This window comes from Acanthopagrus latus, chromosome 3, assembly GCF_904848185.1.
Source record: "Acanthopagrus latus isolate v.2019 chromosome 3, fAcaLat1.1, whole genome shotgun sequence".
In the NCBI taxonomy this organism is placed as follows: Eukaryota; Metazoa; Chordata; class Actinopteri; order Spariformes; family Sparidae; genus Acanthopagrus; species Acanthopagrus latus.
The window spans coordinates 26,319,859-26,347,577 of NC_051041.1; the positions used below are offsets into that span (position 1 = coordinate 26,319,859).

The 27,719-nt window shown below is 44.5% G+C and overlaps 1 protein-coding gene across 4 annotated transcripts; it reads left to right on the forward strand.

The window, feature by feature from the left end:
* Positions 1-27,144, forward strand: LOC119017177 (low-density lipoprotein receptor class A domain-containing protein 4-like). 4 transcript variants are annotated; one of them, XM_037093674.1, is made up of 4 exons: positions 1-532; positions 15,340-15,491; positions 23,801-23,851; positions 24,374-27,144. In XM_037093674.1, exons 1-4 carry the CDS (start codon positions 523-525, stop codon positions 24,797-24,799), a joined length of 639 nt encoding a protein of 212 aa, XP_036949569.1. In that variant the 5' UTR covers positions 1-522; the 3' UTR covers positions 24,800-27,144. The 4 variants fall into 4 exon arrangements, 3 of the variants coding, with proteins under 3 accessions (XP_036949569.1, XP_036949568.1, XP_036949567.1); XR_005074355.1 differs by lacking the exons at positions 15,340-15,491; positions 23,801-23,851; positions 24,374-27,144 and adding exons at positions 8,848-10,687; positions 11,593-11,723; XM_037093673.1 differs by lacking the exons at positions 15,340-15,491; positions 23,801-23,851; positions 24,374-27,144 and adding an exon at positions 8,845-11,574.
* Positions 27,145-27,719: the final 575 nt, after the last annotated feature.

Here is a 27,719-nt window from a genome sequence, read left to right on the forward strand (position 1 = left end):
AGGGGGAGTGTTCCAATGAACTGAAAGAAAAGGCAAGCTTTTCAAGCCCGTCTGGGTGATCACTGCGTCTGGACGATCACTGTCTATGTCTGGATGATAACTGCGTCCGTATGGTCACTGTGTCTGTGTGCGGGCCAAGATCTGGGCCCTCCCCTCTCTGACCGCCGTCTGCCACTCCCCACCCCCAACACGGGGTCATTGACAGGAGGAGGGAGAAGAGGCGGGCCCTAATACAGAGTCAGAGATCCCGCAGTACACTCAGAAGTCGGCTGCTAAGCTGGAAAAATCGGGTCGGGTTGTAGAACAGGATGCTAACATGAGGAGGGTCCGTTTTTCAAACGGGGCTCCACGTTCGTGATGTGTGCTCGGGCTTGGCGCTGACAGGCTGCTGGATCGCGTACTCTTCTCCGCCCCTCGGCAGCCGGCTGGGGCTCCTTGACTCATGCGAAAGAGATCGGTCCGGGAAGCTCCAGCTCCAATGGTTTTTGCTCCTGCAATTACACAAGACCCCATAAACAGGGCATGGATATATGTAAGTCACCCAGCTGCATTTTCAGACTTATGAGGAGAGTTTAAGGCGAGGTTAAGCCTTTGTGAAGGATGTCGGCTGTAAATGCTGCTCATGTTGCTAGTGAATAGCTGCTGGACTAACACTTGACGCACTGTAGGAGCTGTAGATATGAGTTGAAAACAGACTCTGACGCCTGTATCTGCATGAGGCCGGCCACACTGTCTGGGATTGTGTCTGTCACTCTGTTGGGTGTCTCTCTGGGTCTGTACACTGATGTCTTCATGTGGGTCAAGTGAAGAAATACATCTTGGCTGTTAGTGATAAGTGTTAAGCTGCTGTGGGACTAACGGTATAGTACTGCGGCCAGGTTATTCGTCCTGTCAGTCTGTCTGTCTGTGTGGACAAGTGGATGGTGAGAAGTCCACCCTCCCCCACAAAATCTCCTTCCCCCATCGGACTGCCAGACAGCACAGGCTGCAGCACAGCTGCTCATTGTAACGTGTAGGATGGCACCAGTCACAAATGGTCACATGCATGGGGAAATATGAAGTTCCAAGACATCTGGATTGTATGTTTTACTATTCTTAAAAAGTAACATTTCAGAACAGATAAAGTATGAAACTTGGCGTGGCTTGGGTCCTGATAAACAGACTTATCTCACTTTCTTTAACATTGTGAGATATGGCTTGTTCCAAATTTGTGTTCATTTCTCAGGGAATAATGCGTGGACCTTTATGTGTGGGTTTGGTATCTGTAAGTGAGCACAATATGATGCAGAACCAAGTGAAAAAATGTTTTATTTGATACTGGATTTGGCTTGACAAAATTAAAGGAGGGACAGTTGGGCCTAAGTTGAAGTATGTGCTCTACTTAGTGCCATTTTAGTTTATTTTGACTTTTTATTTCTCATCAGTCTAGACAGGAGGGGGTGGGTGCTGTCAAATTGGCCCACCAGCCCTGCTACTTGTTATGGTGCATGTTAATTGTGAGAGACAATCAGTTAAATGGAGTGAATGCTGTGCAGGAGATAGTGGTAGGCCTCACATAGGGTTATTAGCAATGCACCAGACTCGTCATTACAGTCGGCTGATGTCCCAGCTTGCTCCTCCCCAGGGTTAGGGGTGAAAGGTCAGGGCCTATCAGTCACTGCCAGTGTCTGGGTCTTTGTCTCCCATCCTCTGCCTCCTCTTGCTTTACAATATGGATATCAAACATGAACAAACTCTCCATGTTTTCCATGTTTTTTTTTTTCCATGTGTCATTGCCCTGCTCAAACCACAAAGAAAACCAGACTTGTAACTTTCATTTACAAATAGGTGTAATCAATATTACCAAAAAATACAAAAATCTTTCATTCATCTCAGACTTTTAAAACCATATTTGCTTAAGGTTTTATTGTTGTTGCACCTGTTTACATGAATACATTGCAGACATATTTGTGCTTGTTATTTCCAGTGTTATCTCCAAAGTAATGATGATGTTGATAAATGAAAGAATACATTCATATTTTTCAGCAGAGCCGGCCCTGGGCATAAGCAGTATAGGCAAATGCTAGGGGTGCTGTCATCCGTGAGGGGGGAGATGAAAATGTATTTATTTATTTACCACTGCCATCACTATTATTATTTCGAAATATCACATAAGCCCACAGCAACATAGCGTCATAGCAAAGACAATTAAGTAACGGAGAGGACTTTTTTTCTGGATTCCTAGCTCATTGCACTGTACCTGTCCTCTGTGACGGGGGTGGGTCGAGAGGCGAGCTGCCTGAATCTGACCGCACTGAGACCCCAAGACCAAGAGAGAGACTTACTGATACCGTTGCGGAATTACAATGTCCCAGAGACTGAAGCCATCTGGCGCCCAGTGAAGGAAAAGAAGAAAAGAAAAGGAAGACATGAAGAAGATACAGGTACAGTAATGTCAATGTGATGAAGCAAAAGGAAATTAATAGTTTAATGCATCGTGGTTATTACCATTGTTGGAGCAGAGTGGTAACTTGCTAGCTTACTTCGGAAGATAGCAGCATTGTGTAATATTCAATAAATAGCTGAGTCGATGTGTGTTAATGTTACTCCACCTTAAATTCATCAGGGACATTTGGAAAGTTAACATTAGGCCTGTTCAGGTGTTATTTTACAGGTGTCTTTCCTGCTTGTATGTCAGTTAAAATGCTATTATACCATGGTCTGGGGGAATACTCGATTCTGATTAGCTGCAGGTTGTCCATTAACCCCTGATATATGGACACCTACTAAGTAGTTCCAGTCAAATTGACTGTTCACTGCTGTAAATTAATGCGCTAGCTGGCATATCAAATCTGAATATTTTATTTCCAACACTGAGTGCAGTCTGTCAGTCCTTCAGTATCCTCTGAACACCACAAGGTGGCAACTGTAACACACAAGCTGCAGAAAGTACACTTCCCCTCTAAACTTATACTGATAAACTATAAACTTAAACTGATATACTATAACCTTATTACTGATAGGCGAATAAGCTCACATCCTGCTCGCTGTTCAACTCTCTACTTAAGGCTGCGGCCACAGTAATGTTACACATGGCCGATCATTTGTGAAAATCATGATATCGATTTGGGGACAATGACATGACTGGTTAGCTAGCTGTCAAATTATATTTACTGTTTGTCAACGTACGCAATGTCTTGCTAGCATAGCGTTAGCTTTCTGGCTCATCGCTCAGCGAAGTCGTATCTATGGTCCGTCCTATATACTGGAGGAGTGAACACCGCTTCCGTGGCATAACCTTACGGGAGGGAAATGATTGTTCCAGGTTTTAGTCAAACCCTCAGGCGTTACCAGGGAAACTTACAATAATGCCCTTTGAGGTGTCCATAAACAGGAGTTAATGGACGACGCAGAGGCCTAAGAACTGTCCGACACGCAGCAGAGGACAGTTGCCTCCGCGAAGTCCTCGTCGGGCATTATCCCTTACTTGGTTTCCATCCCCTTTGTGATAGGGTCGTTGTAAGCCTTTGGTTTATTGTGTCACAGTTGATGAAGTTTTCATCAGTGTTAAAGTGTAGTTAAAGTGTATTGCTGTTGATACACCACACCTTAGCTTTCCCATATCATTCATTGGGGAAATATATATATACACTGCACTTGCACTCTGGTTAGACTGAATTGTATTGCAATGACAATAAAGTTGAATGAATCTCATCACATTTTCATTATTAGTCTATATTAGTCATATGTATAGCACACATCAAGCATCTGTTCTTTTTTTATTAAAATGTAACATGCAGTGGTCACATATACTTCTCTTCTCTCTTCAGATGCACTTTTAAAATATTTCACCACCACCCCAGTGACACAGCATCAGATGCTCCTGTCCCTCTACCTCAGCACAGCAGAGTGACACAGCATCAAGACTAAAGGCTGCACCAGTAGACCTGCTCACTGACCATCTCTTCTAACCAGGGTTCTCCCCAGAATTTTTTAGTATAGTGGCGCACTGTCAGCTGGGGGGGGGGGGGGGGGGGGGGTGGTTGATTTTATTATCGATTTTTATTTAACTTGCTTCTCTGCCGCTCCTCATAGGCTCCTGTAGTTCATAGTGGGCTTTGCCCTCACATTGACTTTCCACAGAGAAACAAACACAACAACATGCAGCGCGCCAAGAGCTCGTTCCTAAAACGGCACTGTCTTGTTAGTAGCTTGGTTTTGTGGCGTTGGACCTCAAACAAACCACGGTCCGCTGCACAGTTTATTCAAAGGCTGTTGTGCCTAAAGACAGTGGGCCGACACATTTATCTGAGCCTTTCAAACAGACGCACATATCAGAGTGGGACACTTGTTGTTCATGACAAGAAGACCGCGGCAGCCCACAAACACCCGCTATAAAGCAGCTAACATTAGCAGAATCATTTAATCATTGTGTCCCATATGAGAAGAAAGGGTCCCGGTTGTCAGTTGTTACGGATGCAGTCACGTTGCATATCGTTAAAGATATAGGAAATAAACACCCTTAATTTGAAAATGAGTATAGTGGCGCTGAGCCAGCAGTATAGCGGCGAAGCACTGTTATTCCACAGTCTGGGGAGAACCCTGTCTAACTGACAACGTGAGATGAAAGTTAGTTTATAGAGGACCGTTTCAAATAAAAAAGATGGGAGAGTGTCAACATGACTTTTGTAACAGAGTTTTAGTCAATGGGGAAAAAAAAGAAGCTGGCTGATGTACTCAAACGGAAATGATAGTTTGCACTGCTTCTGCTGTTAAATGTTTTCTCCAAAAGAATACAGACATAATAAGGAAGGGCTAAAGGACTGGAAAAATGCAAGCCACTTGCTGAAGGTTCATGAGGATAGCCAGAAGCACCATATTTCATTACATTTCATTTCTTTATTCACATCAGATTAAAACATGTACAACATACTATTTTAAATCTGTAATAGTCTTATGTGAAAAGGAACACCCTAGGAAGCTTAAAAAGCTTATTGAGAGGGGCCCAGGCACAAAGTAAATACAGATACGCTTAAACGTAACATAACCCCCCACACACACACACACAAAAAAGAACAAAAAAGAAAATACACGTACACATAACACTCTCAACCAGACACACCCAAACAAGAGACCCTAACTTAAACCCTACGCCTAACCAGGTCCAAGTGGACGTATCACCAACTGTCCAAGAAGAATTTAGCTACAATGTAGGAAAGAGAAATTGTCATATCAGAATCATGACTTGGAGTATTTCAGCAACAGATGCCTCCTTAGTCCATTTTTAAAAACAGGTATAGATGGGACATTTGCATGTCTCTATCTAGTTTCTTCCATACCTGTGGACCTTTACAAACAATACTGAGGCTTGTACATTTGAGTTTCCATTTTTTCCCTTAATAAAATGATTCTGCCTAGTCTGATATGAATGCCAAGGAAAGGTAATTGGAATCAGTTCACAAAATCTTTCATTGAGCTGATTGACAACACAAAACATAGTACAAGCATCGTGAAAAGTATTGAGTTCAGTAATTTTCAGAAGGCCATAACGTCGAAAAAGCAGGTCAGAGGGAGCATCAAATGTAGCCCAAGACGTAACTCGAATAATTTTCTTCTGCAGAATTGTCAATTTCCCTAGGTGGCTGGGGAAAGTATTGCTCCAAATAATATTGCAATAATTAAGATTAGGCTCAAATAATGACCGATATAATGTTAGAAGTGCTTCCCCATGTAAAAAATGCCTCAACTTAAAAAACAATCCGACATATTTTGACAGTTTTTTAGTTAATACATCAATATGCCCCCTGAAATTTATGAACTCGTCCCTTTGCACTCCCACGAATCTAGTGGTCTTCACTCTCGCTGTCATTTATTTTAATATCAATAAGTTCAAGGTTACTTCGATTTCTCTTTGAATGAAAAATGATAAAGTTTGTCTTGTTTAAATTTAGTGACAGTTTATTGCATTTTAACCATGTATCAACCTTGATCAATTCATCATTGAGATTCTCTTGCAGATCGTGCATGTTCTTGTGTGATAAGAATAAATTAGTATCGTCTGCGAAAAAAACCTTGTGTAGAATATTAGAACAGTGTATAAAGTCATTTATATATAAAATAAAAAGGAGCGGTCCGAGGATAGATCCCTGGGGGACACTGTACTCTACTGTTCTACATTCAGATTTGTGATTGAATTTAGAGACATATTGTTTCCTCCCAAACATGTAGCTACGAAACCAACTGAGAGCAGTACCTCTGACACCATAATATTGGAGCTTATTCAAAAGAATTTCAAAAGCAATCGTGTCAAAAGCCTTTGACAAATCAAGAAAATATCCAATTCCTAATTCGCCTTTATCAATATAGTCATGAATTTTTTCCGAAAGATCAGAATCAGAATCAGAAATCCTATACGGGGGACGGGGAAATATGTTTGTCACAGCAGCGACAGAATATTACAAAAACAGAAACATATCTTGTAATATGTTTCTGTTCTTGTAAACAGAAACAATAGAAAAAATAAGCAATCAAATTAAAAAGGGAAGAAATAGATATACTGTATATACATATTTACATGATATAATGCAAAATTAAAAGCATTTTTTTAAATACAGATAATAAATAAGGAATAAATATGGGTGAAATTGACCAGCTAGTGCAAAAACAGAAGTGACCTTGTGCAGACATACTGCACATTGCAGGGTACAATGTGAGGTCTATAGGCTATTGGGAGCAGTGCTGGTTGTACAGTGTGACAGCAGCAGGAAGGAAGGACCTGCAATACCTCTACTTCACACACTTAGGGTGTATCAGTCTGTTGCTGTAGGAGCTGCCCAGTGCTGTGAGAGTGACCTGCAGGGGGTGGGACTCCTGCATCAGCAGTGATGACAGCTTGTCCATCATCCTGCTCTCTCCCACCACCTGCACTGTGTCATGAGGGCATCGCAGGATGGAGCTGGCCTTCTTGATAAGTTTATTCAACATTGCTATAAAGGTGGAGCTCTCTTTCTTAAAGCCATACTGTTGCAATGATAGGATTTAAAATTCTCTGCACAACCTTGGAGAAGACAGGTAAAATAAATATGGGTCTGTAATTATCTAAGTCATTTTTATTCCCCAACTTAAACACTGGTACAATTCTTGCAGTTTTTGACAGGCACAACTCCACAGAATAAGGAGAGATTGATAGAGTAGACCAGCGGCTCCAGAATTTCACTTATGATAGCTTTAAGAATTTTACTGCAAATTTTATTTGCACCAGCTGTGTATGAGCTCTTCAATTTCATAACAATTTTCAGCACTTCATCTCTATCAGTTGGCCACCATACCCACATGGCAACATGGAAGGAGTTGGAGGTCGTTTGCAACGCGGCTTACAGTAGATAAGCAAGAGATAGCACTTACTGAGGCTGAGAGATAATATGTTTGCGCAATGCCTTACGTATATTGTATTTTTTTCATTTTTTCTTGGTGTGATATTTTTTACTTAAAAGAAATAAAATCTTCAATACATACATGCAGTTTCTGTGTGAGTTTATGAAAATTGATTGTGTAATTGACTGTGATAGAAGGGGGCACCAAATTTCTCAGGGCCGGGACTGAAGTTTTCAGTCTGTATCAATACAACATTATGTTAAATGTATGTTGAAAAGTTATGGATCGCTGATATCATTCCTGCTCTCCATATATAAAGCCTGTACCATACTGTGTAAAAACTTTATCCAGTTTGTTCTGACCTAACATTACAATGCACAAAACAAGGACTATGGATTTCACCCTGATATTTTACAGGACAAATTATTGCAACCACCAATTTTTTCTTGCGCATGACAGGTGAATACTATATCAAAGCTAGGGTTGGTAAGTGAAGCATCATGTATTTTATCTGTAATCTCAAATCTCAAATGCTTTGACAATATAAGTAAAAACATCAGATGCTTGTGGCTGTTGCAGAAGGTCATTTCATTTGGATCAAATGCACATTTCTTATTCTCAAGATGTAAAACGTGTGTTAGGTACAGACCCCAACAACCGTCACATCATTATGATTTTAATGTGTTTTTTTCAGTGGAAATAACACTTGTTTTGTCAGAACGATCTATCCAACTAAACATGAATCATCAACCGGAATATCCATCAGTGTATTTGCAATATGATTTTTTTTCCACGAAAACATACAGTTCAGGCCAGTGATAACCATCAGAAGTTAAGAAAAAACAATTATACAAAAGGATGTTTTGTCACTGTTATGCCTGTTATTGGCATATAGCTGGGTTGTAGAGTAAGATATGTGTGTGATAAAAACAAACACTAATTTTGACCTAATGGGGAATTGAAAATTTTAATATTTTTCTTGTGGGATGAGATCTCTCTGGAGCGCTCTTACTATCACCTGCAGTTTAGATTACATGTTTAGCAGCTGTGTGCATCATTTCCATTTCTGTTGTGTATTGTTTTGTTGAACAGTGGCATATCTCAAACAAAAAAAAAAAATCAAATATTTCAAGTTTTTGTAGAACAATTATATTATTTTTGTGGACCCTGAGCACCATTTAACAACTCACATTTGATTTTGATGCTTTTCCCTAATTTTATAAGAAATGCTTATATGCTTATAAAAATGGCTTTGAACTCATGAAGTCTGCTGTGGAAAATAATGCATTTCTTCTGTATGGTAACCTAAGTGTAAAATTTAGCCATGAATGTATGTATATATACTCTACTCAGTGATTGACACTAACAGTATTGTTTATTGAAGCTTAATTGGCGAAGTTTCAGGAGCAGGACCACATCTCAACAGCACCTACTTCCACATTTCCATAAATAACCACCTGACCCTCTCCTCTGCTTCGCTCTCGTATTCAGCAGGGGCTCCGGGATGCCAGCGGCCCCCACTGCTTTTTTCCAACAACCACAGCAGCTTGTTTTAGCCGGGGCTCATGGCACCGGGTTGCCAGCGCGCTGTGCCGGGACGCAGCAATCTATCATGTCCCAGCTTCAGCAGTCCCAGCAGCCCTGGCCAGCTGGGGTCGTCGGCACCGGGATGCCAGCTCCCGGGCTTCCCCCCCAGCAAGCAACCTCTAACTTCACGCTGTCTACAGCCAGTCTTCCTGCTCACCACCCCAAACCTTTCATTTCACGTCCCTCTCCAGTTCCGACCAGTCTACGTAGGCAGATAATCGACGGTAACTACATTGATCTCACACTCTTAATCCTGCCATCCCTCCACCAACCACCTGCTGACAGATTTATTGAAGGATACGAAGGGTGCCCCCACTATAAAGTGAGAGCACCCTCACGTACCAGAGAGCTCACTCCTACAGAGTTCGCTTACGCCTTCTCCCTTTACAGAGACGTTCTCTGTTCCGAATTCCCCTCACGACGCAACAAACTGGACGATTACTTGTCCATTATTCTAAATCTTGCCCTCCGCTTTGGCGGCAATGGCTTCTATCAATATCACACCCACTTCGCCTCCGAAGCTGCAGCCCGCCTCTCACAGTCTAACGAGGCCACCTACTGGGGCACTCTCGACAACGAGATTTGCTGTCGCATCTTCGCCGCCTGCGCAGCCCTTACATGCTCCCTTTGTGGTGCCCCATCTCACCCAGCCTCTTCTTGCTTCATCCCCACCCACACTGAGCCACGTCAAAGCCAAACGAGAGTTTCAGCATTCTCTCGCCTGTCGTCGGCAGCTCCACCAGCAACCGTAACCCCTAAACAGGTGTCATCTGCACCTTCTGTCATCTTTCCCATTACCAACGGTATAGATAAAAAAGGCAGACTAATTGGAACGGTATCACTTTTTTCTACGACGACCAACTGACTCACCCACACGACATCAATCTATACACCGACGCTGCTCCTTCAGTCGGTTTTGGGGGTTTCCACAATGGAAGATGGTTCGCAGCAGCATGGCCCCCAGAGCTCGCAAATGAATGCCAGGTCGCTTCCTCAGCAATCTTCGAGATCTACCCCATAATAGCCGCCGCTATCTTGTGGGGACACGAATGGTCTTGCAAGTCCATTCTCATATACTCAGACAACCTCGCAGTCGTAGACATAATCAACAAACGACGCTCCAACTCCCCTTCCATCATGCCATTCACACGGTGCCTCATTTGGCACTCCGTCACACACCAATATGTCCTCCGGGCAGCTCACGTTCCCGGTCACGCTAACGCTATTGCTGACTCTCTTTCCCGTTTCTCGTTTCAGAAGTTCAGAAGCTTGGCACCTCATGCCGATACTTTCCTGACGCCAGTTCCTCCATATTCAGCACTGACTTTCAACTTGTAAATCCAGCGCTAATACCCCTGATAAACAAATCTCAGAGCTCCATCATTAACAGCCTATCACCCTCAACCCTCTCTTCATACTGGACTGGACTTTTTATACTGAAAAGCTTCCGCCACTTCCACGACCAATACAACATAACCTTTCCGTCATTGGATATTATCACCTTGACTTCTTTTATCACTTACGCTCATTCCATCATGGCAATCAAAACACACACCATCAAGGCGTACCTTAGCAGTATCAGCTTCTTCTGCAAGTTAATAACTGGCAGTTCGGGCCTGGTCACCAACCATCCCCAGACAAGTTCCCTCCTCAAAGGACTCCTACGCCAAGAGCCAGCAAAAAACCCTCGTCGTCTTCCTCTTACTGCCGACTTGCTGTCCATCTGCCACCACACAATCCGTTCTGGGTACAGCACTCCACAAGTCACCCAAAGCCTGGAAGCCATGTTCTTGCTAGCCTTTTTTGGTTTCCTCAGATGCTCCGAATTCACCTCCTCAACCATTCACTTCGACCCAAGCTGTCACGCCTGCATCTCCGACTTGTCTCGCTTTTCAGATGACACCATGGTGTTCCACTTAAAGCAAACTAAAACCAACCAATTTGGTCCATCTACACCAGTCTTCTTCTTCAAAGTCCAATCACCAACCCTCGCAAACTTCTCGCAATTCCGTAAATCCCAAAGCACAACGATGGCAGATCCTCTCTTCATCTCCGAATCTGGCCAAGTGGCTACTCGATTCTGATTCCACCATCACTTTCGCCACGTGCTCTCATTATCTGGCATTTCGCCTGATAACTACTCTGGGCATTCCTTCAGAATCGGAGCTGCCACTTCAGCCTCCCATAATGGCGTTCCAGAACACTTCATACATCTCATGGGCTGCTGGTCCTCCCAAACATACCACCGCTACATCTGTTCAGATCTCAAAGATCTCAGATTCGCTCAATCGCTTCTTAAGTAATTGGAGATTTTTTGGGGGGTCTGTCGCTGCCCGGGAGTGGCGGCGGATTCTCCAAAAGAATCCCCACAACGCACTCTAAGAAACAAAAGAACCAAAGTCTTCGAAACTTTCGTCTTCCTTCGTCACCAAATAAATTCTTAAACGCATCCCATTGACGGTGTGGTCCTTGCTAATGAATTGAAGCTTAATTGGTGAAGTTTCAGGAGCAGGACCACACCTCAACAGCACCTACTTCCGCATTTCCATAAATAACCACCTGACCCTCTCCTCTGCTTCGCTCTCGTATTCTGCGCCCCTCCCCCACCCTATTTCTCTCTCCCTGTTTTTCTTTCTCTCCTCTCCTTCGTAGGTCCATGAGGGGGTCCATCGCTGTCCGGGAGTGGCGGCGGATTCTCCAAAAGAATCCCCACAACGCACTCTAAGAAACAAAAGAACCAAGATCTTCGAAACTTTTGTCTTCCTTCGTCACCAAATAAATTCTTAAACGCATCTCATTGACGGTGTGGTCCTTGCTAGTGAACTACCTAACAAATCTTAGACAGGTTACTAGGATTCCTGTTGTTGGACCTTTAGAACAGCTTGTGTCAACATGGACAGTTACAGGGGACAAAACAGTGTGATAGTGATTTATTTATTTTATTATTTCCTAATAAGCACAAAACACGAAGATACAGCTGAGGCTGATGGGAATGTTCTTAGTGCTCCCATCCAATAATCGCTTGCCACTTGACAGATAAGCTTCCCATTGCCCACCTAACCCCAGACGTCATAACCCTAACCCCACACATAGCAACAGTCCTGCGTTGTCATTAAGATAATCAGACATCACCTTCCTTATCCAGTTTTCTATCCAATCTGCAGGATTGGGATCGGGCCATAAGGGGCATCTTTCATTGATCGGGATCGGCAATTTTGAACATGGACCCAAGCCCGACTTTTTTTCTTTTTTTTTTTTTTACGTCAGAGCACAATTTGTGACAAAACACAGATGTGCAGGTAACGTTACTTTGGCAAACCTGTGGTTAAAATGTCTGCAGTGTGGAAATATTTTAATATTGACAGAGAAAGCAGTCCAACAGTGTTATGTAACATCTGCAATACAACCGTTTCGCGAGGGGGTAACAAAAGAGCCACATTTAAAGGCAATTAAACTAATCGGTCTGGATAACCAGCTCATGTCCGTGGTAGAGGATCAGGGTTTTGGTCACTTGGAGTTTTTGAGTATGCTCTATCATCTGGGCATTAAATGACATTGACTCCACTTTCGAGTTAGAACTATGCGCACAAGTTTTCCTGGGCCTCATGCAGCAGAGCACGTAAAACAGGCAGTCGAGACAAGGAGATGCAGAAACGCATGTGAAATAGACAAGCAGTGGGTCGATGTCATTTTATGTGACAACGTATGGAATATGAAAAATGCAATGGATGATATGGCGGTAACAAGAGTGGGCTGCGTTGCACAGATACTTCCATGCTTAGTGGTACACGAGGGTCTGCTGTCACAGACTCACCTGCTTACACAAGGGCAGCGGTAAGCCAATGTTTTGATAGCATATGCAGAATAAGACAGAGCCATATGAAAGTATATACTTTGTTTCAGCAAGATAATAAGAATAAAAAAAAACTATTAAGGAAGTGCTTGGATGCAGACACTTTTTTCTTAATGCAGCAGTATTTTCCAGGAAAATATTACTTAAGGCTAATTATCGGATCAGGACTTGGTATTGGCAGATACTAAATCTTAAAGGACAAAAAAAAAGAAAAAAACCCTCATCGGGACATCCCTAATATTTACTGTCTGTATTTGTGCTAGTCTCTCTACAGCACAATCACTGCCAAAACAGTAGAGAATTGCGACAGCACAGCCCAGAGGAAAATTTTACTCCTCAAAGCTTGCTCCTTTATGGCCATGGAGCTGTAAAGACATAGCCAAACATTTCTCATTTGTTTCTCCTAAAACTTCTTAGGAGCAATAGGTGAGACTTGAGACTTTACTGCTTAAACCTTGCTCCTTTTTCAGCACTGGGGAGACATTCTGAAACTTCATTGAGAGCTTGATGAGATCTCCTTTGAAACTTACAGGGAGCCCAAGTTGAGATTTTCTGCACCTGTTTCTCAGGAGAAACAATTGATTAACAGGAGAAATCAGCCACAGCCTCATAGTTGTCTAGGAGAAATGAATGAGACACTACTGAGATCTCTTTTCCAATTTTCGTTTCCTCTGGGAGGCATCAGCAAGCCTAACGTATTGATCAACACTAACCTGTGTTCATGCTTATTGTACTGTGTGTTACATAAACAATCAAAAGTACACTTGGTTGTTCATGTTGGAAATGCAAAGAAAAAGCATTTATCATTTTCAAACAAGTTAGGGATAATGCACTTGATGTGATTGTTCGAAATCTAGTCCTTGAATTCTGGCCTGTAAAGCATTATATGACCAACATGATTAGATATTTTTATGGAACAGAGCTCGACTGTTCTCAGCATACCGTGAACACATTTTTGACATTCATGTACAAACCTGTACAGATGTTTTCATTTTATCTATTCATGTGTGTGACTTCAAGTACCAGCCCTTTATTTTATTTTTTTACATTTTCTACTTGCTGTGTTTATTGTTATGCACCAAAACACAAATTCAAATGGTGAAAAACTACTTGGCATGACATGTGACATTATTAGGGCATGTGTGTGTCCAAGTTACAGGTTATGTGGTGTTGATCAGAAAAAAGGACCAGTAATGTTCTACTTTAGATACCAGCTCATGTGCAATCCTTTGAGCTTGAAGATCTACTTGACTCATGAGTATCTGCTCCCTGACTTGTCACCCTCCCACGTCCACTGCCTCTGTGCGGGGGTGTCATGCTATGCAAGGTTGAGGTGAAATCTTAACAAATGGGTAAAACAGAGTAGAGTCGCAACTTCACTTTGCAACCTTTGTTTGCTTTTCATTTTACCAACCTGAGCTCAAAGTGGTTTTTATATATTTTGGTTTTCCTCATGCATTTTACATTCTTTGTGCCAGTGAACCATGCCAAGTGGAGTTGTTGTGAGCCTATTGTTTTCTGATGTTTACAGCTGATCTTGTTTACAAACCAACACTACTAGGGATGTTAATGAATAATGACTAATCGATTAAACGCCATTAAGAATTTCACTGATTAAAAATAGCTTAGTCAGCAATAAGAATACAAATGCAGCAAAGAAAGATAACAGATGACAGATACTTTTTTCAAGTATCCTATATCCTTAATTGATAGTCAAGCAGCTGACTATTGATTAAGGATATTATTTAACATTTGCATACCTAAACACTAAGGACCCAAATGAGTTGAAGAGGAACACAATTGCAGCATCTTAGCATCACAGAGTTAGGATGAAAGGAAAGGAAACAAAATGTTTACACCTTTACCAGCATACCTTATTATTAAAAAGTAATAAACTCAGGCCACTAGGCCTTGGGAGCTGATCTAAATTTAGCTGTGCTGTATAAAGACACTTAGTCAAGGAAACACTGTAAGCATTAATAGATGATTGAAGCCGAATGTAAAAGACAAATCAGTCCATCGATTTGACCGGACAACCTGTCTTTGGATGTTTCTGGTAGAGTCCAGATGATACTTGATCTTTTGGGCTGATACCAATATTGGAGCGTATAAAAGTCAGATATCAAAATATCAACTAATATACTCATATTTTTGGTAATGATACTTTATATGTAGGTGTAAAATCCTGTGACAACAATATATAATGGAGGCAGGAGATTTAACAGTTGAATAAGCTATTTCATTTTCTAGAATGAGATTAGGGTGAGCAGAACAGAAATCATTTATGTGTTTTGGTCATTGTTCTTTCCATTAGTATGAAAGAAGATGTCTTACGCTACATAAAAGCCCAAAATCTTAAAAAAGATTGGAATTGGAAGCAACACAGAACAACATGGGATGAACTGGTTAAAAGTCTTGTGGAAGTATTAGGAGGAGGGTCAGGTAAGGTTTACCTTTTGTGCCAGTTGATGAGGTTACATAGTGATAAGTGAAAACCATCTTTCCTCTAATTTCCCTCATGTGTCTCCATCTCTGTGTCTCTGCAGCTGAACTCGAGTTTGTTCAGATAGTAATAATCCTGCTGGCGATGACCTTCATGATAGTCGTCATCATCTGCCTACTCAACCACTATCGGCAGCCAGCCCTAGCCTTCCTCAATCGGCTCAACCACACCCAGAGGGACCAGGCCACACAAATGGTAGGTGACAGTACCACCACAATGAGATGGGCTGGGATTATTTGGAGTTTGTTTCAATGGTCAGGTCATCCGATTGGATTTTTTTGCTCTATGTTCACAGTTCAATCCAGTGTTAGTATCAGAATTTTTATTTCATATTTGAATAATTTGAACTATTTGCTATACATTCTGTTGCAATATCTGAACTTTATCTTTAGTCAGCCACTCCAAAGTGTCTGCCCTCTGAGAGGCACTGCCCCCTCAGATTGACAAAAAAGACAAATCATAGCCTGTGCTAATGTACAATGACTACCAATCAGAATTTAGTCATATATGACTTCTGTTTGATCCAAAATAGCTATTCATCATATATATACATATATATATATATATATATATATATATATATGTATATATGTAACCCGCGGCCACTCCACCCCGGGACTCTGCGTTGTGTTTTGATTTATGTCGTGTTGGGGGTGTGCAGGAGGGACGAGTCGGTTGCTGGATTTGCGGCTCGGACCACGCCGTAGTTTTTATTTCTCACAGGGCTTCACCACGTCACCTTTCAGCGTAAGAGCAGAAACTTTCACAATTAATAACTTGCCGAACTCGGCATCACATGTTTCAGGTGTCACCGCTCAAACAGCATTAATAAAGTGAGGAAATCCATACACTTAAGGAGGAGCGCGGTGTATGCTGCTTACCTTTCAGCGTAAGAGCAGAAACTAACGTAATATGGCGCCCGCGCGTAAACTGAACCAAGAATACGGTGGCCTTCTTAGGACAAACTGAGACAAATAAAACACAAATGCGCCACCTACTGTCTATTAAAGGGCAACCGCCCTACATCCACCCCTTCTTCAATTGATGGCGTCTCAGTCATCAGAATAAATTAAATAAAACAAGGACAACCCACTAAACAAAAAAAACAAAGAGAACAGTCCAAAAGAAAGATGTGAAGAATGAATGAGTGTGTTATGTAATGTTGTGTAACGTGTGATGTATACTCATACCCCCTATTAAAGTATGTGTGCTGGTTGCGTTAAGCTACGTGTGTCCAGCTACTCTTCTTGCTTTGGCCCTCTGCCACAACTTCCATCCTCTTTCCACTCTCTGTCGATCCTCCTCTGATTCCACAGCTCGCAACTCGTAGGACAGTTTCTTGGGGGGACGCCGATTCCTCTGTGAACTCCTTCTTGGAGCACTGGGCGTGGGAGGCAGGTTGGCACCCCTGGCTGTAACATGTTCCCCCACCCCTTTGCTCACTTGTCCTGTCTCCACATCCACTTCCTCCATCCCTGTGTGTTCAATCCGTTCATCTGTCGTCTCAGGCAAACACTTCTCCACATTGTCCTCCATGTTGTCCATTTTCAAGTCCTCCACCATGTCTGATTCATCTCCCTGTATCGTCACTTCACCGGCCTGCTCCCCAGTGTTCTCTGCATCCTCCATCTCCATATTCTCTTCAGTGTCTGATTCAACCTCTCCTTCTGTGTCTGGCTCAATATCTCCTCTTGTCATCCCACCAGCCTGCTCCACTGGAAGAAACATGCACTGTGTAAGGAGATTGCGGTGAACCACTCTCTCTGTGTTTCCATCCTCTGAGCGCACCACATACACAGGGATGCTGGGCTGCTTCTTCACCACAATGTATGGCCGGTGCTCCCACTTGTCTCCCAGTTTCTGTCGCCCCTCCACATGACACACTTTAACCAGAACTCTGTCACCTGGGTTGAAGACTTGACTCTTTGCTCTGTGATCATAGTATTTTTTCTGTTGTTCCTTGGCCTGGTGGGAGGCCTGATTAGCCCGGGCATAGGCCTGTGAAAGGCAGTCATGCAGGGTCTGGACATACTCACTATATTCGCATGGCTCATTGGTGGGCTGGAGCCCGAAGATCAGGTCGACAGGTAACCTGGGATGCCTGCCAAACATGAGGTAGTATGGTGTGTATCCAGTAGAGTCGTGTCGTGTGCAGTTGTAGGCGTGTGTCATTGCGTCCACGTGCTCATGCCACCGCAGCTTCAGGTGAGGCTCTAGGGTCCCCAGCATGTTCATGAGGGTGCGGTTAAACCTTTCAGTGGTTCCATTGCCCTGGGGGTGGTAGGGGGTTGTGTGTGTCTTGGTGATGCCTGTACACTTACACAGCTCCTTCACAACAGCACTTTCAAAGTTGCGCCCTTGGTCTGCATGCAACTTCGCAGGGAACCCAAACCGACAGAAAAAGTTTCTCCACAGCACTCTGGCAACAGTGTTGGCCTTCTGGTCTTTTGTGGGATATGCCTGTGCATAGCGTGAGAAGTGGTCAGTGACAACGAGGACATTTTCTATGCCGCCCTTTGACTTCTCCAGGGTCAGGAAGTCCACACATACGAGCTCCATGGGGGCACTGCTGTGAATGCTGACCAGGGGAGCTCTGACACTTGCAGTTGGGGTTTTCCTCAGGCAGCACCTCTCACATTGCTCACACCAAGCCTTGATTTCCTGGAACATCCGTGGCCAATGAAATCTCTCCCTTATCATCTGTATAGTCCTCTCGAAACCTAAGTGCCCTGAGTCATTGTGGAGAGCTGTCTTGACTGATTCACGCAACTTCTCTGGCAGTACTAGCTGCTCCACTACTCCCCTTTGACAGTCTCTGACGCGGCGGTACATGATACCATCTCTTATTATTAACCTCCTCCACTGCTTTAAGAGAAGGCACACCTGCCCACCACCACTGATCCTCTCGCTGCGGCTCGGTTTCTGGTTCAGACTCCTGTAGTGCAAGACAGGGCCGATAACAGGATCCTCCTTCTGTCCTGCACGGATTTCCTGCTTTGTCATGGCAGGCAGTGACTCCACCCCCACATGTCTGTAGGGCTCGCTAAGTCTGGGGGGTTCAGACTGGGGCTCCTCTGAGGCAGAGGTGCTCTGGGCTGTGGGGTTTACTGGGCCCTGTGTGGGCTTACTTACACCATGCCTGGGCTCACTGAACCTCACCTGCTGGGGACATGTTTGCAGGACCTCGCTGACCTCCTGGGTGGACATACGTGAGAGAGCATCAGCATTAGCGTTGCTCTGGCCCCTCCTATACTGGACATCGAAATCAAAAGCAGCCAGCCGAGACACCCACCGCTGGCCAGTAGCATCCAGCTTTGCAGAGGACATGACATACTTGAGAGGGTTATTATCTGTCAGGACCGAAAACCTACGCCCATAGAGGTGGTCATAGAACTTGTCTGTCACCGCCCATTTTAAGGCGAGAAACTCGAGTTTGTGTGCAGGGTACCTCGTTTCAGCTGGACTCAAACCCTTGCTGGCGAAGGCTATGACTCTCTCTGCACCACCCTGGACCTGAACCAAGACTGCGCCCAGCCCCTCCCCCGAGGCATCCGTCTGGAGGACAAAAGGCAGGCTATAATCAGGGTAGCCCAGCACAGGCGCGGTCGTCAGTCTTTCTTTCAGGGTCTGAAAAGCCTCCTCACAATCCCTGGTCCACAAGAAAGGTGGGTCAGACGCCGGGCCTTTCTTCCCGCCCCTCTTTTTCTTCCGGGGGTCACCAGCCGTGAGACGGTATAAAGGAGCAGCTAGGGTGGAGTATCCACTCACATACCGCCTATAATAACCAGCGAACCCCAGGAATTGCAGCACCTCCTTGCGGTTTGTGGGTCTCGCCCAGTCCTTAACCCTGTTGATCTTCTCTGGGTCTGTCCGGACCCCCTCAGCAGACACCAAGTGACCCAAATACTGCACTTCCTGCCTCATCAGCTGGCATTTGGAGGGTTTTAACTTCAAGCCATGCTCTTTAAGCCGATCGAACACCAGCTGCAGCCTCTCCAGATGATCATCAAAAGTTTTGGAGAATATGATGAGGTCATCCAAATAAATCAACAGGTGAGTGAAGTTCAGATCGCCAAAGCAGCAGGTCATCAGTCTCTGGAAGGTGGAGGGCGCGTTTTGCAATCCAAAGGGCATTCTGTTGGCCTCAAACAGCCCCATTGGCGTGCTGAATGCTGTCTTGTGTTTGTCATGCTCGGCCACCTCCACTTGCCAATAACCTGACGTGAGGTCAAGCGTAGAGAAGAACTTCGCCTGCCCCAGAGCTTCCAGGGCCTCCTCTATTCTAGGCAGGGGGAAGGCGTCTCTTGTGCTGCAAGAGTTTAGCTTGCGGTAGTCGATACACAACCTTAAAGAGCCGTCTTTCTTGGTCACAACCACTACCGGTGAAGCGTATGGGCTCTTACTGGGCCTGATGACTCCTGCAGCCTCCATCTCGACCAACAGCTTTCTCACATCTTGCCACTGTGACGGGGGGATCTTGCAATAAGGGAGTCGAAAGGGCCTGGAGTCAACCAGAGGTATTTCATGCTGCACTGTCTTTGTGTGGCCATAATCCATGGGATGCTGGGAGAACACGCCCGCATTCCTCTCCACAAGATCTTTAAGGAGGGCGCGCTGGTGCTCATTCTCAACAGCTGCTTCGCTCAGGTCCACTCCGCAACTTGCCACCACCTGCTCCAGACTCATACACGTCTCATTGTTCTCACTCTTGTGACATTGTGCCTGCTTTTTGTCTGAAAAGTCCACCACACTGTTCACCAGGGAAGCTCTAGCCAGATGCGTGTGGGGCTTGATGGTAATGGCATGCTGGGAGAGGTTCATCACTCTGACAGGAGCACATCCTCTTTTTACATCAGCAAGGACTCTGGCAACTAAGAGGTCTTGGGGGAGCTGCAGGGAGGAGTGGCCTTCAATCATCACAGTGTAAGTCTTTCTTTGTGGACCAGCCTTGATCTTGCACCTTAAGTCCATTTCCTTTCCACCAGGAATGTGTACTGTACGGCCAGTGTACACAGCAGGGCCCACTATGTCATCCACATCACTTTGTTCTGTGCTCCCAATCTCCAATAGAGCCGTGTACCACTCTGGGTGGCTCCGCTTGACCTGATGGAGAAACTGCTGGCCATAAGTTGCTTGGAGATGGGTTCTGGTGGCACGGAGGACATTAGTTCCCACAAGCAGAGGGACAGAGGAGCGATACTCTGAGTCAGTTACGACAAAGGCTGGCACATTCTTGAACTCTTTTCCCAACACAGTCAAGTTGATATGCAGGACACCATGGTGAGTTACACTCTGACCGGCTGCACCTTCGATGGGGATTTTAGAGGGCTGAAGCTCTTGTTTCTGGATGATGGGGTGGTTGCACCAGTATTCGTGTGTAATACTGGTTATCTGAGAGCCAGAGTCAATGAGCGCTCTGCACTTCAATCCATTGACTTCCACCTCCCCTTCATTCCTGGGTCCCACTAAAGGGGTGCACTCTTCTCCATCACCAGTCTTGTCCATCTGCGGTGGGGGGTCTTGCTGCTTGCCCATAGTCGCCCCGGTGACCATGGGCTCTAGCCGTTTAAAGGCCGAGCTGAGGGAGGTGTGGCCCCTTCTGCACGAGTCGTGGGTTGAGATTGTGGGGCCCATGTCTGATTGGGATCTGGGAATACTGCTCTGCAAACCCGGGCTATGTGTCCTTGCTTCCCACACCGGTAGCATGTGACAGCTGAAGTCTGGGTTGTGGGACCAGGGGGTGGTCGGGCTCCAGATGGGGGGACAGGGCCAGAGAAGGGGGCAGCAATTCTTGATTCGAGGTGAGTCAGCTTAGCCATCTGCTCCTCTTGACAAAGGGCTAATTTCTTGACTAGTTCTGTCAGCTCTGACCACTCTGATGTATGTCTTGCTTTATCTGCTTTCACATTTAAAGTACACTCGGATGCAACCTGGACCTGTGCATAGGTTTTCTTTGATTTGTTTGACGACTGGAACTTTTTGCTTTCCTTGGCCAGATTTCTGAGCTCGTCTTGCAGCTCCCGAAAGCTCAGAAGCCGAGGTTTCATTGGAGCAATCCTCATGTAGACCTCCTCATCATTTAGTCCTCGTAAGAACTGCCGGGTGAGTTTACTGTCGCGGTCAGGAAACGGCTTGCCACCTCTTTGGATTTCTTCCACAGCTCGCAATGTTGCCTCCAGCGCTATAGCGTAAGAGCAGGCAGACTCCCCTGACCTCTGGCCACGCTCATAGAAGTCGGCTAGTGGGTCCAAGGAGCCCTGTGTGTCACCGTACTCTGCCCTTAGTTCCTCAAATGCCCTCTCAGGGGTTTGGTCATAAGGGGGTAGATTCAGGATCAACTTTCTGGCCTCACCACTCAGGTGACGCACCACAGTGGAGAAGCGAAGGTGGAGGGGAAGCTCTATTGCATCCAGGAGATATTGCATGTCGTGAACCCAGTCCTCTATGAGCATCTTACTGTCAGCATTACCAGAGAAGATTTGGACATTCTTCACCTGATGAGTCTGAAGGAAACCGCCATAGGCTGCTGGGGGTAGGCTTGGAGTGGCTGTGGCTCTGACAGAGGCATTCAGCGGTGCATGCATGTGCTGGACGGAGGATGGGGGCAGGAGGGTGTGTTGGGGGACTGCATCTGGATACATGTTTACTTGGGGGACTGAGGTAGGGGGCTGCAGGTATGCTGGGGCTTGAGAATGGGGAGGTGTGTAGTCGATGGCTGCAGGGGCAACATTCAGTGAGGTGGGTGCAGCTGCTTGTGACATGTGAAACTGGGGGATTTGTCCGTAGTCTGTGCCTTGGGGGGTCTGTTCAGTTGTAGGGGGGTTGTTCATAGTGTTCATCATATGTGGTGCTTGGGGACTCAACATGGGGGCTTGCGGTGCAGGTAAGGAATCGGCATTGCTGGTGGGGAACTGGGGGTTTGGCTGATAAACCCGGGTTGGGTAAGAGGAGACAGCTGGCTGGTTCATGGGGAGATGCTTGGTGACTTGTGTCTCTGGGAAGTTGGGATAGGGGAGACTTTGAGGTGGCAGGGTGACTGTGGGGGATCTGTGCAAGCTGGTCTGGGGCAGGAGGGCAGGGGCCATGGTGGTCTGCATGGCTGGCTGGAACATTGGGAGAGTTGCACTTGGGGTTACAGGGGTTGGGGCCATGGGCACTTGAACTGTATGGGGATCATCGTAGGGAGACAGCAGTGGGGGTGCTGGGGTGAACTGTGTGTCCGGCCCAGGGTCTGTGGGCTGCCGGACTGGAGTGTGAAACTGCAGCTGCTGAGTAGGGGATCTGGGGAACTGGGTGTCATGGCTGTGGGTGGTTGCAGGCACAGGGGTGTGTGAGGGGCCTGCTGCTGCTGCAGAGGGACCCTGCTTCAGTTGAGAGTCACTCATCATCTTCAATGTTCTCTATTTCAGATTCAAGCAGCAGAATAAAATGTATGTGTGTGTGTGTGGATTACTTGTTATGCTTAACTGTGTATGAGTGTAGCTGTGTTTGAATGTAACAGAGTAATATGTTATTAATTATCACTTACCAATCCAAAAAACAGTCACACAAAATTTAAATTCAACTCAAAGCGTCATTACACTACTCTATCTTCAGCACAGAGAATATGAATGAGAGAAAAAAAAACAACACTTGCTTAATATCAGTCACTAATTATCCTTATAGAAATGTTTCACACAAAATATATTCATTTACCATGTAGATTATAGATTATTATTATTATTATTATTATTATTTTTTTTTTTGGGTTTCACAGAGATAGTGAATGAAAATCACAACAACAATAAGATACACGTCAACTTTCAAAGGATATGCTGGGCAGGATGAAAATCCTGGCAACGCACTTTCATCAGAATAACTCAGTTCGTCACACACACAGTTCAATACGGCGGCGTAGTTGCGGGGCTGCGGCCAGCCTCGCCTCGTCTTCGGTCACGAACAGCGCCACAAATCCGGGTCACGGCACCAAAGATGTAACCCGCGGCCACTCCACCCCGGGACTCTGCGTTGTGTTTTGATTTATGTCGTGTTGGGGGTGTGCAGGAGGGACGAGTCGGTTGCTGGATTTGCGGCTCGGACCACGCCGTAGTTTTTATTTCTCACAGGGCTTCACCACGTCACCTTTCAGCGTAAGAGCAGAAACTTTCACAATTAATAACTTGCCGAACTCGGCATCACATGTTTCAGGTGTCACCGCTCAAACAGCATTAATAAAGTGAGGAAATCCATACACTTAAGGAGGAGCGCGGTGTATGCTGCTTACCTTTCAGCGTAAGAGCAGAAACTAACGTAATATGGCGCCCGCGCGTAAACTGAACCAAGAATACGGTGGCCTTCTTAGGACAAACTGAGACAAATAAAACACAAATGCGCCACCTACTGTCTATTAAAGGGCAACCGCCCTACATATACATATATACATATATACACACATATACATATATACATAAATATACATATATATGTCTGTCTGACTGTCTTGTCTCTCTCTGTCTGTCTCTCAGCATGGCAGCGAGTGGTCGGACAGTGTGCTGACTCAGCAGAGACATGGTCAGGTGAGTAATGCCTGTTGAGCATGATGTCACATTTCATGTGCTCAGTCAAAGAGTATTGGATTAAATGTAAATGTAATGCTAGACAGGCACAGATAGTTCTGGTTTTACACACCAGACAGTCACCAGACTGAGTGCTTCATCATTCCTCAAATAAATGTATTGCACAGTGTAAAACAGGTTAGGCTCCCTCTGATGGTTCATGCGAGGAATCCGCTGTGGTGATGTAATTTGTCCTCTCAAATAAATGTCAAGCACCTTTCTTTAATATCCACTCAGCCAGCAGAATTTCATCACTGATTTTTATGCATTATTCATATGCTACCCAACACATATGTTACATCTTAAGAAGAGGAGACTTCTACCTCTGAGTTCATGAATTTCTGTCATTTGATTGCTTAATTCTTGGAAAGTTACTCTATGCCTCTTAGACCAAGAAACCCTTACTGTGACCAACCTAAATCACCTTTGTTTGGTGATTTGGCTTTTTGCCTTTCTTTGCTCTGTCTGTTTGTCTGTACTCAGGTCGTGTGTGGCCACCTGAATAGTAGCCTGCCCCCATTCATACAGCAGCAGCAACTGTGTCGCCTCCAGCACACCTATCCTGACCTACGGCAGGAGATCATCAACCTTCCCCCCATCATCTGCCTGTCAGACGGGGAGGAGCTGCTGCCGTACAAGGGTCACTGCAGCTTACAGCTCCGCCACCCAGAGCAGCAGCTGGAGCTTGTGCGAGCTGCTGTGCATGCTCCCCCGAACCGGACTGTCTTCGATGGTGACTTCATAGACATTTATATTCACAGTAAGAGTGTGAAGGCCCCCAGCAGTAACTCTGTAACCGATGACGGCAATGTCAGGACAGAGGAACCCCCACCCTCTTACATTGAGGTGATGGGGGACTACCCTGGGCCACACAGCAATAATGCTCCACCCACAGACAACGGCTCATGACATGGCAACTCACAGATTGGGTTTGGTGCAGGCAGCAGTGAAAGCACAACAACCTCTACTGTTTTAAACAGGAGCAGCTAACAGAGTAATCCAGTATGGTCAAAGCAAAAGGAGAGCTGACCTGTCCTCAACAGTCTTTATTCTCCATATTTCTTTCACCTGAGGGAAAGGCAGTCTGTCTACATTTGCTCTGCTCCCTTACACAACTGAACTCGTTTTAGGTACTATTTAGCTGCAAGATGTTTTATTAGGTGCTAACAAATTCTGCTCTGGTTGTCTATTTTTGTCTATTTTCATTTCATGCCACCTCTCCCAGAATCAGAACTTTTCCTAATTGCATGGATGTTTTTACAATGTTGATTTTCCTGTAAAACCTTCTTATGAAAAAACGTCTAAATTCATGGGACCTTTCCAAATTCTATAGTTGGACTCATTTACATTTTAGGGCATGGCGGTGGCTGCCATGCAAGATGCCAACCAGCACATCAGGAGCAGTTTGGGGTTCAGTATCTTGCCCAAGGACACCTAAAAAAGTTTTTGGAGTACAGCTATAGTATTTGACAAGGTCCTATGAAAGAAAATCCATGTGGGGAACTGAGAGGGCATTGGTAAGTTGATATTGAACGACCCATTTGAAGTTGCACTAACATATTGTCAAACGTTGCTCCAGTGAAACAGATTGTCACAAATTAGACTGTGAGCCATTTTTCTATTTCACTTTGACATGAACGACAAAATCCAGCTTTGTTTTGGTTGATCAAATGAAACTGGACAAACTCTATTTGAACGCTTTTGAGTCCTAATGATATGGAGCCATGGTTATGTGGGATATGCTTTTGGATGAAAATATGTATTTTTTAATTTATTTGATAATGCAGCTTGAGGAAATGTGAAGCAAAGCGTATATTTATCTGTCAGTGTTTAAGAAGAATTTAATGTGAGCCACAGATGATCGAGTTTTACCATAACCTCCCATGGTAGCCTGGCCTGGGACCTGCTTCCAGTCACTTCTTGCTGCTGCCACATGCTGCTGCTGCCAGTTTAGTACTTAATTTTTACTTTTTTTTTTTTTTAATTTTGTGCGCACAAGCTATTTTCTTCAGTGACCTTTTTATTTACCTTTCTCTTTATTTCCTGTCTTCTCTTTAGACAACTAGAATGGCACTCAGTAGATGGCATACCTCCATCAAGGCCCAGCCGTCCCCTTTTATTCAATCAAGCCTATTCCAGTATCAAATAAGACATTTAAATCGGCTAGATCCACATTTTTATTTGGATCTGCATCAAATGGTTCTCACTCACAGATGTAAAATGACTATATATGCAAACGAAAATGTCAGAAAAACCTCCTTTTGACAATGATGTCAGATATAGTGAGATATAGTGATTCCAAATCCCTCACTCTGTCCCTTCATCCGGATAAGCACCAACAGAGAATGGGCTGAGACCCATCTTCAAGTTTCATGGAATCCTTTCTATAGTTGTTGTGCAATCCTTCTGACAAACCACCCAAACAACAGACACCAGTGATGACATAACCTCCTTGGCAGAGGAAATAAAAGCATAAAATAGGCATAAAAAAAAAAAAAATTGGAAACAAAATTGTCTGAAGAGATCCGTGATATTATTTGGATTATTTATTTATTTATTATGAATATTTTCAGATTATTGTTTTACCTGTAGTATTACTCACACATTCAAGTACTATACAATTACCTCATTGTTATACTACGACTACAATCATCCCATTACATATACATACACAACTTGAGACTCTAGTACCATTTCTGCAATACAGTACAATAGGTGGTTGCTTTTGGCCCATGGTTCAGTTTTAATTTCGACCCCCCAGGTGAAAAGTTCAGACACCGCTGATTTAAAGAAAAGACAGGAAATAAAGAGAGATGAAACACAGGTTTTGTTTGCACAGGTTCAAACATATCACCTAAAAGCACTAAAGGAGCTCCATGAAAATGTTAAGGAAAAATATTGAAAGTTGATGTTTGTTCTGTCTCTGTGTTTGTTGTGCTCTTGTCATTCCCAGTTTACAGTGATTTTGGACTTGTTTTCAGGAGGGGTTTGCATGTAATGTGGATATGAACTAACTCTGTGCCTGATGTTGCTATTTCATTGGCCACAGGAAACACTTGCACTTAGAAAGACCCCACCTCCGCTGTGCCTCACTTCCAATGGTGCTTTTAGCAGTCTGACTCTTGAGTCTTGATCTGTACAGTACTGTATATAACTTAATATATTATGCACATGTCCTGCCCAGTGGGTGGAACAACCGCAAGAGACCATTGATATGGTTAAAATGTAGACATTAAAGCAATCTCAAGGGTGAATGCTTGTCAGGAGGTGTTGTGTCTTTCTTTTAAGTGGAAACAGAAGAACACTGACAAAGCACTGACTTTTTCAGCACTGGTTGTGGTGGTCTTGAAATATGAGGTGATGACTGCACAGCTCAGGGAAATGCTGAGGATGTTGGTGAGCAGTTCTGTACAGCACATTGTTAGGTCCAGCTGCCTTAAATTGGTTCACTCTAGCAAGGGATCACATGATCACAAGCACCGGGAATATGATTTTCATAGTATAATAACAATCTCAGAAAATATCACAGTCTAAAACAGATATCACTGCCATTATTATCAGTTCAAAGGACACCAAACACAATTAAAGGTCCCATATTATGAAAAAAAAAAAAGTTTTCTCTGGTCCCTACATGTATAAGCTGGTCCTCCCTGAGCCTGCCAACACCCTGAATGAGGAAAACAAGTGATTCCTGCATGGTCTCTGCAGCCCACCCACTGGTAAAACAGCGCTCCTACAGGCTGTTCAAATTCTGCTCCTGAACAGCTATAGGAGGAAGATGGAGAACCAGCTGCAGCAGAGATACGTCAGTGGAGTCTGGAAAAGCCTA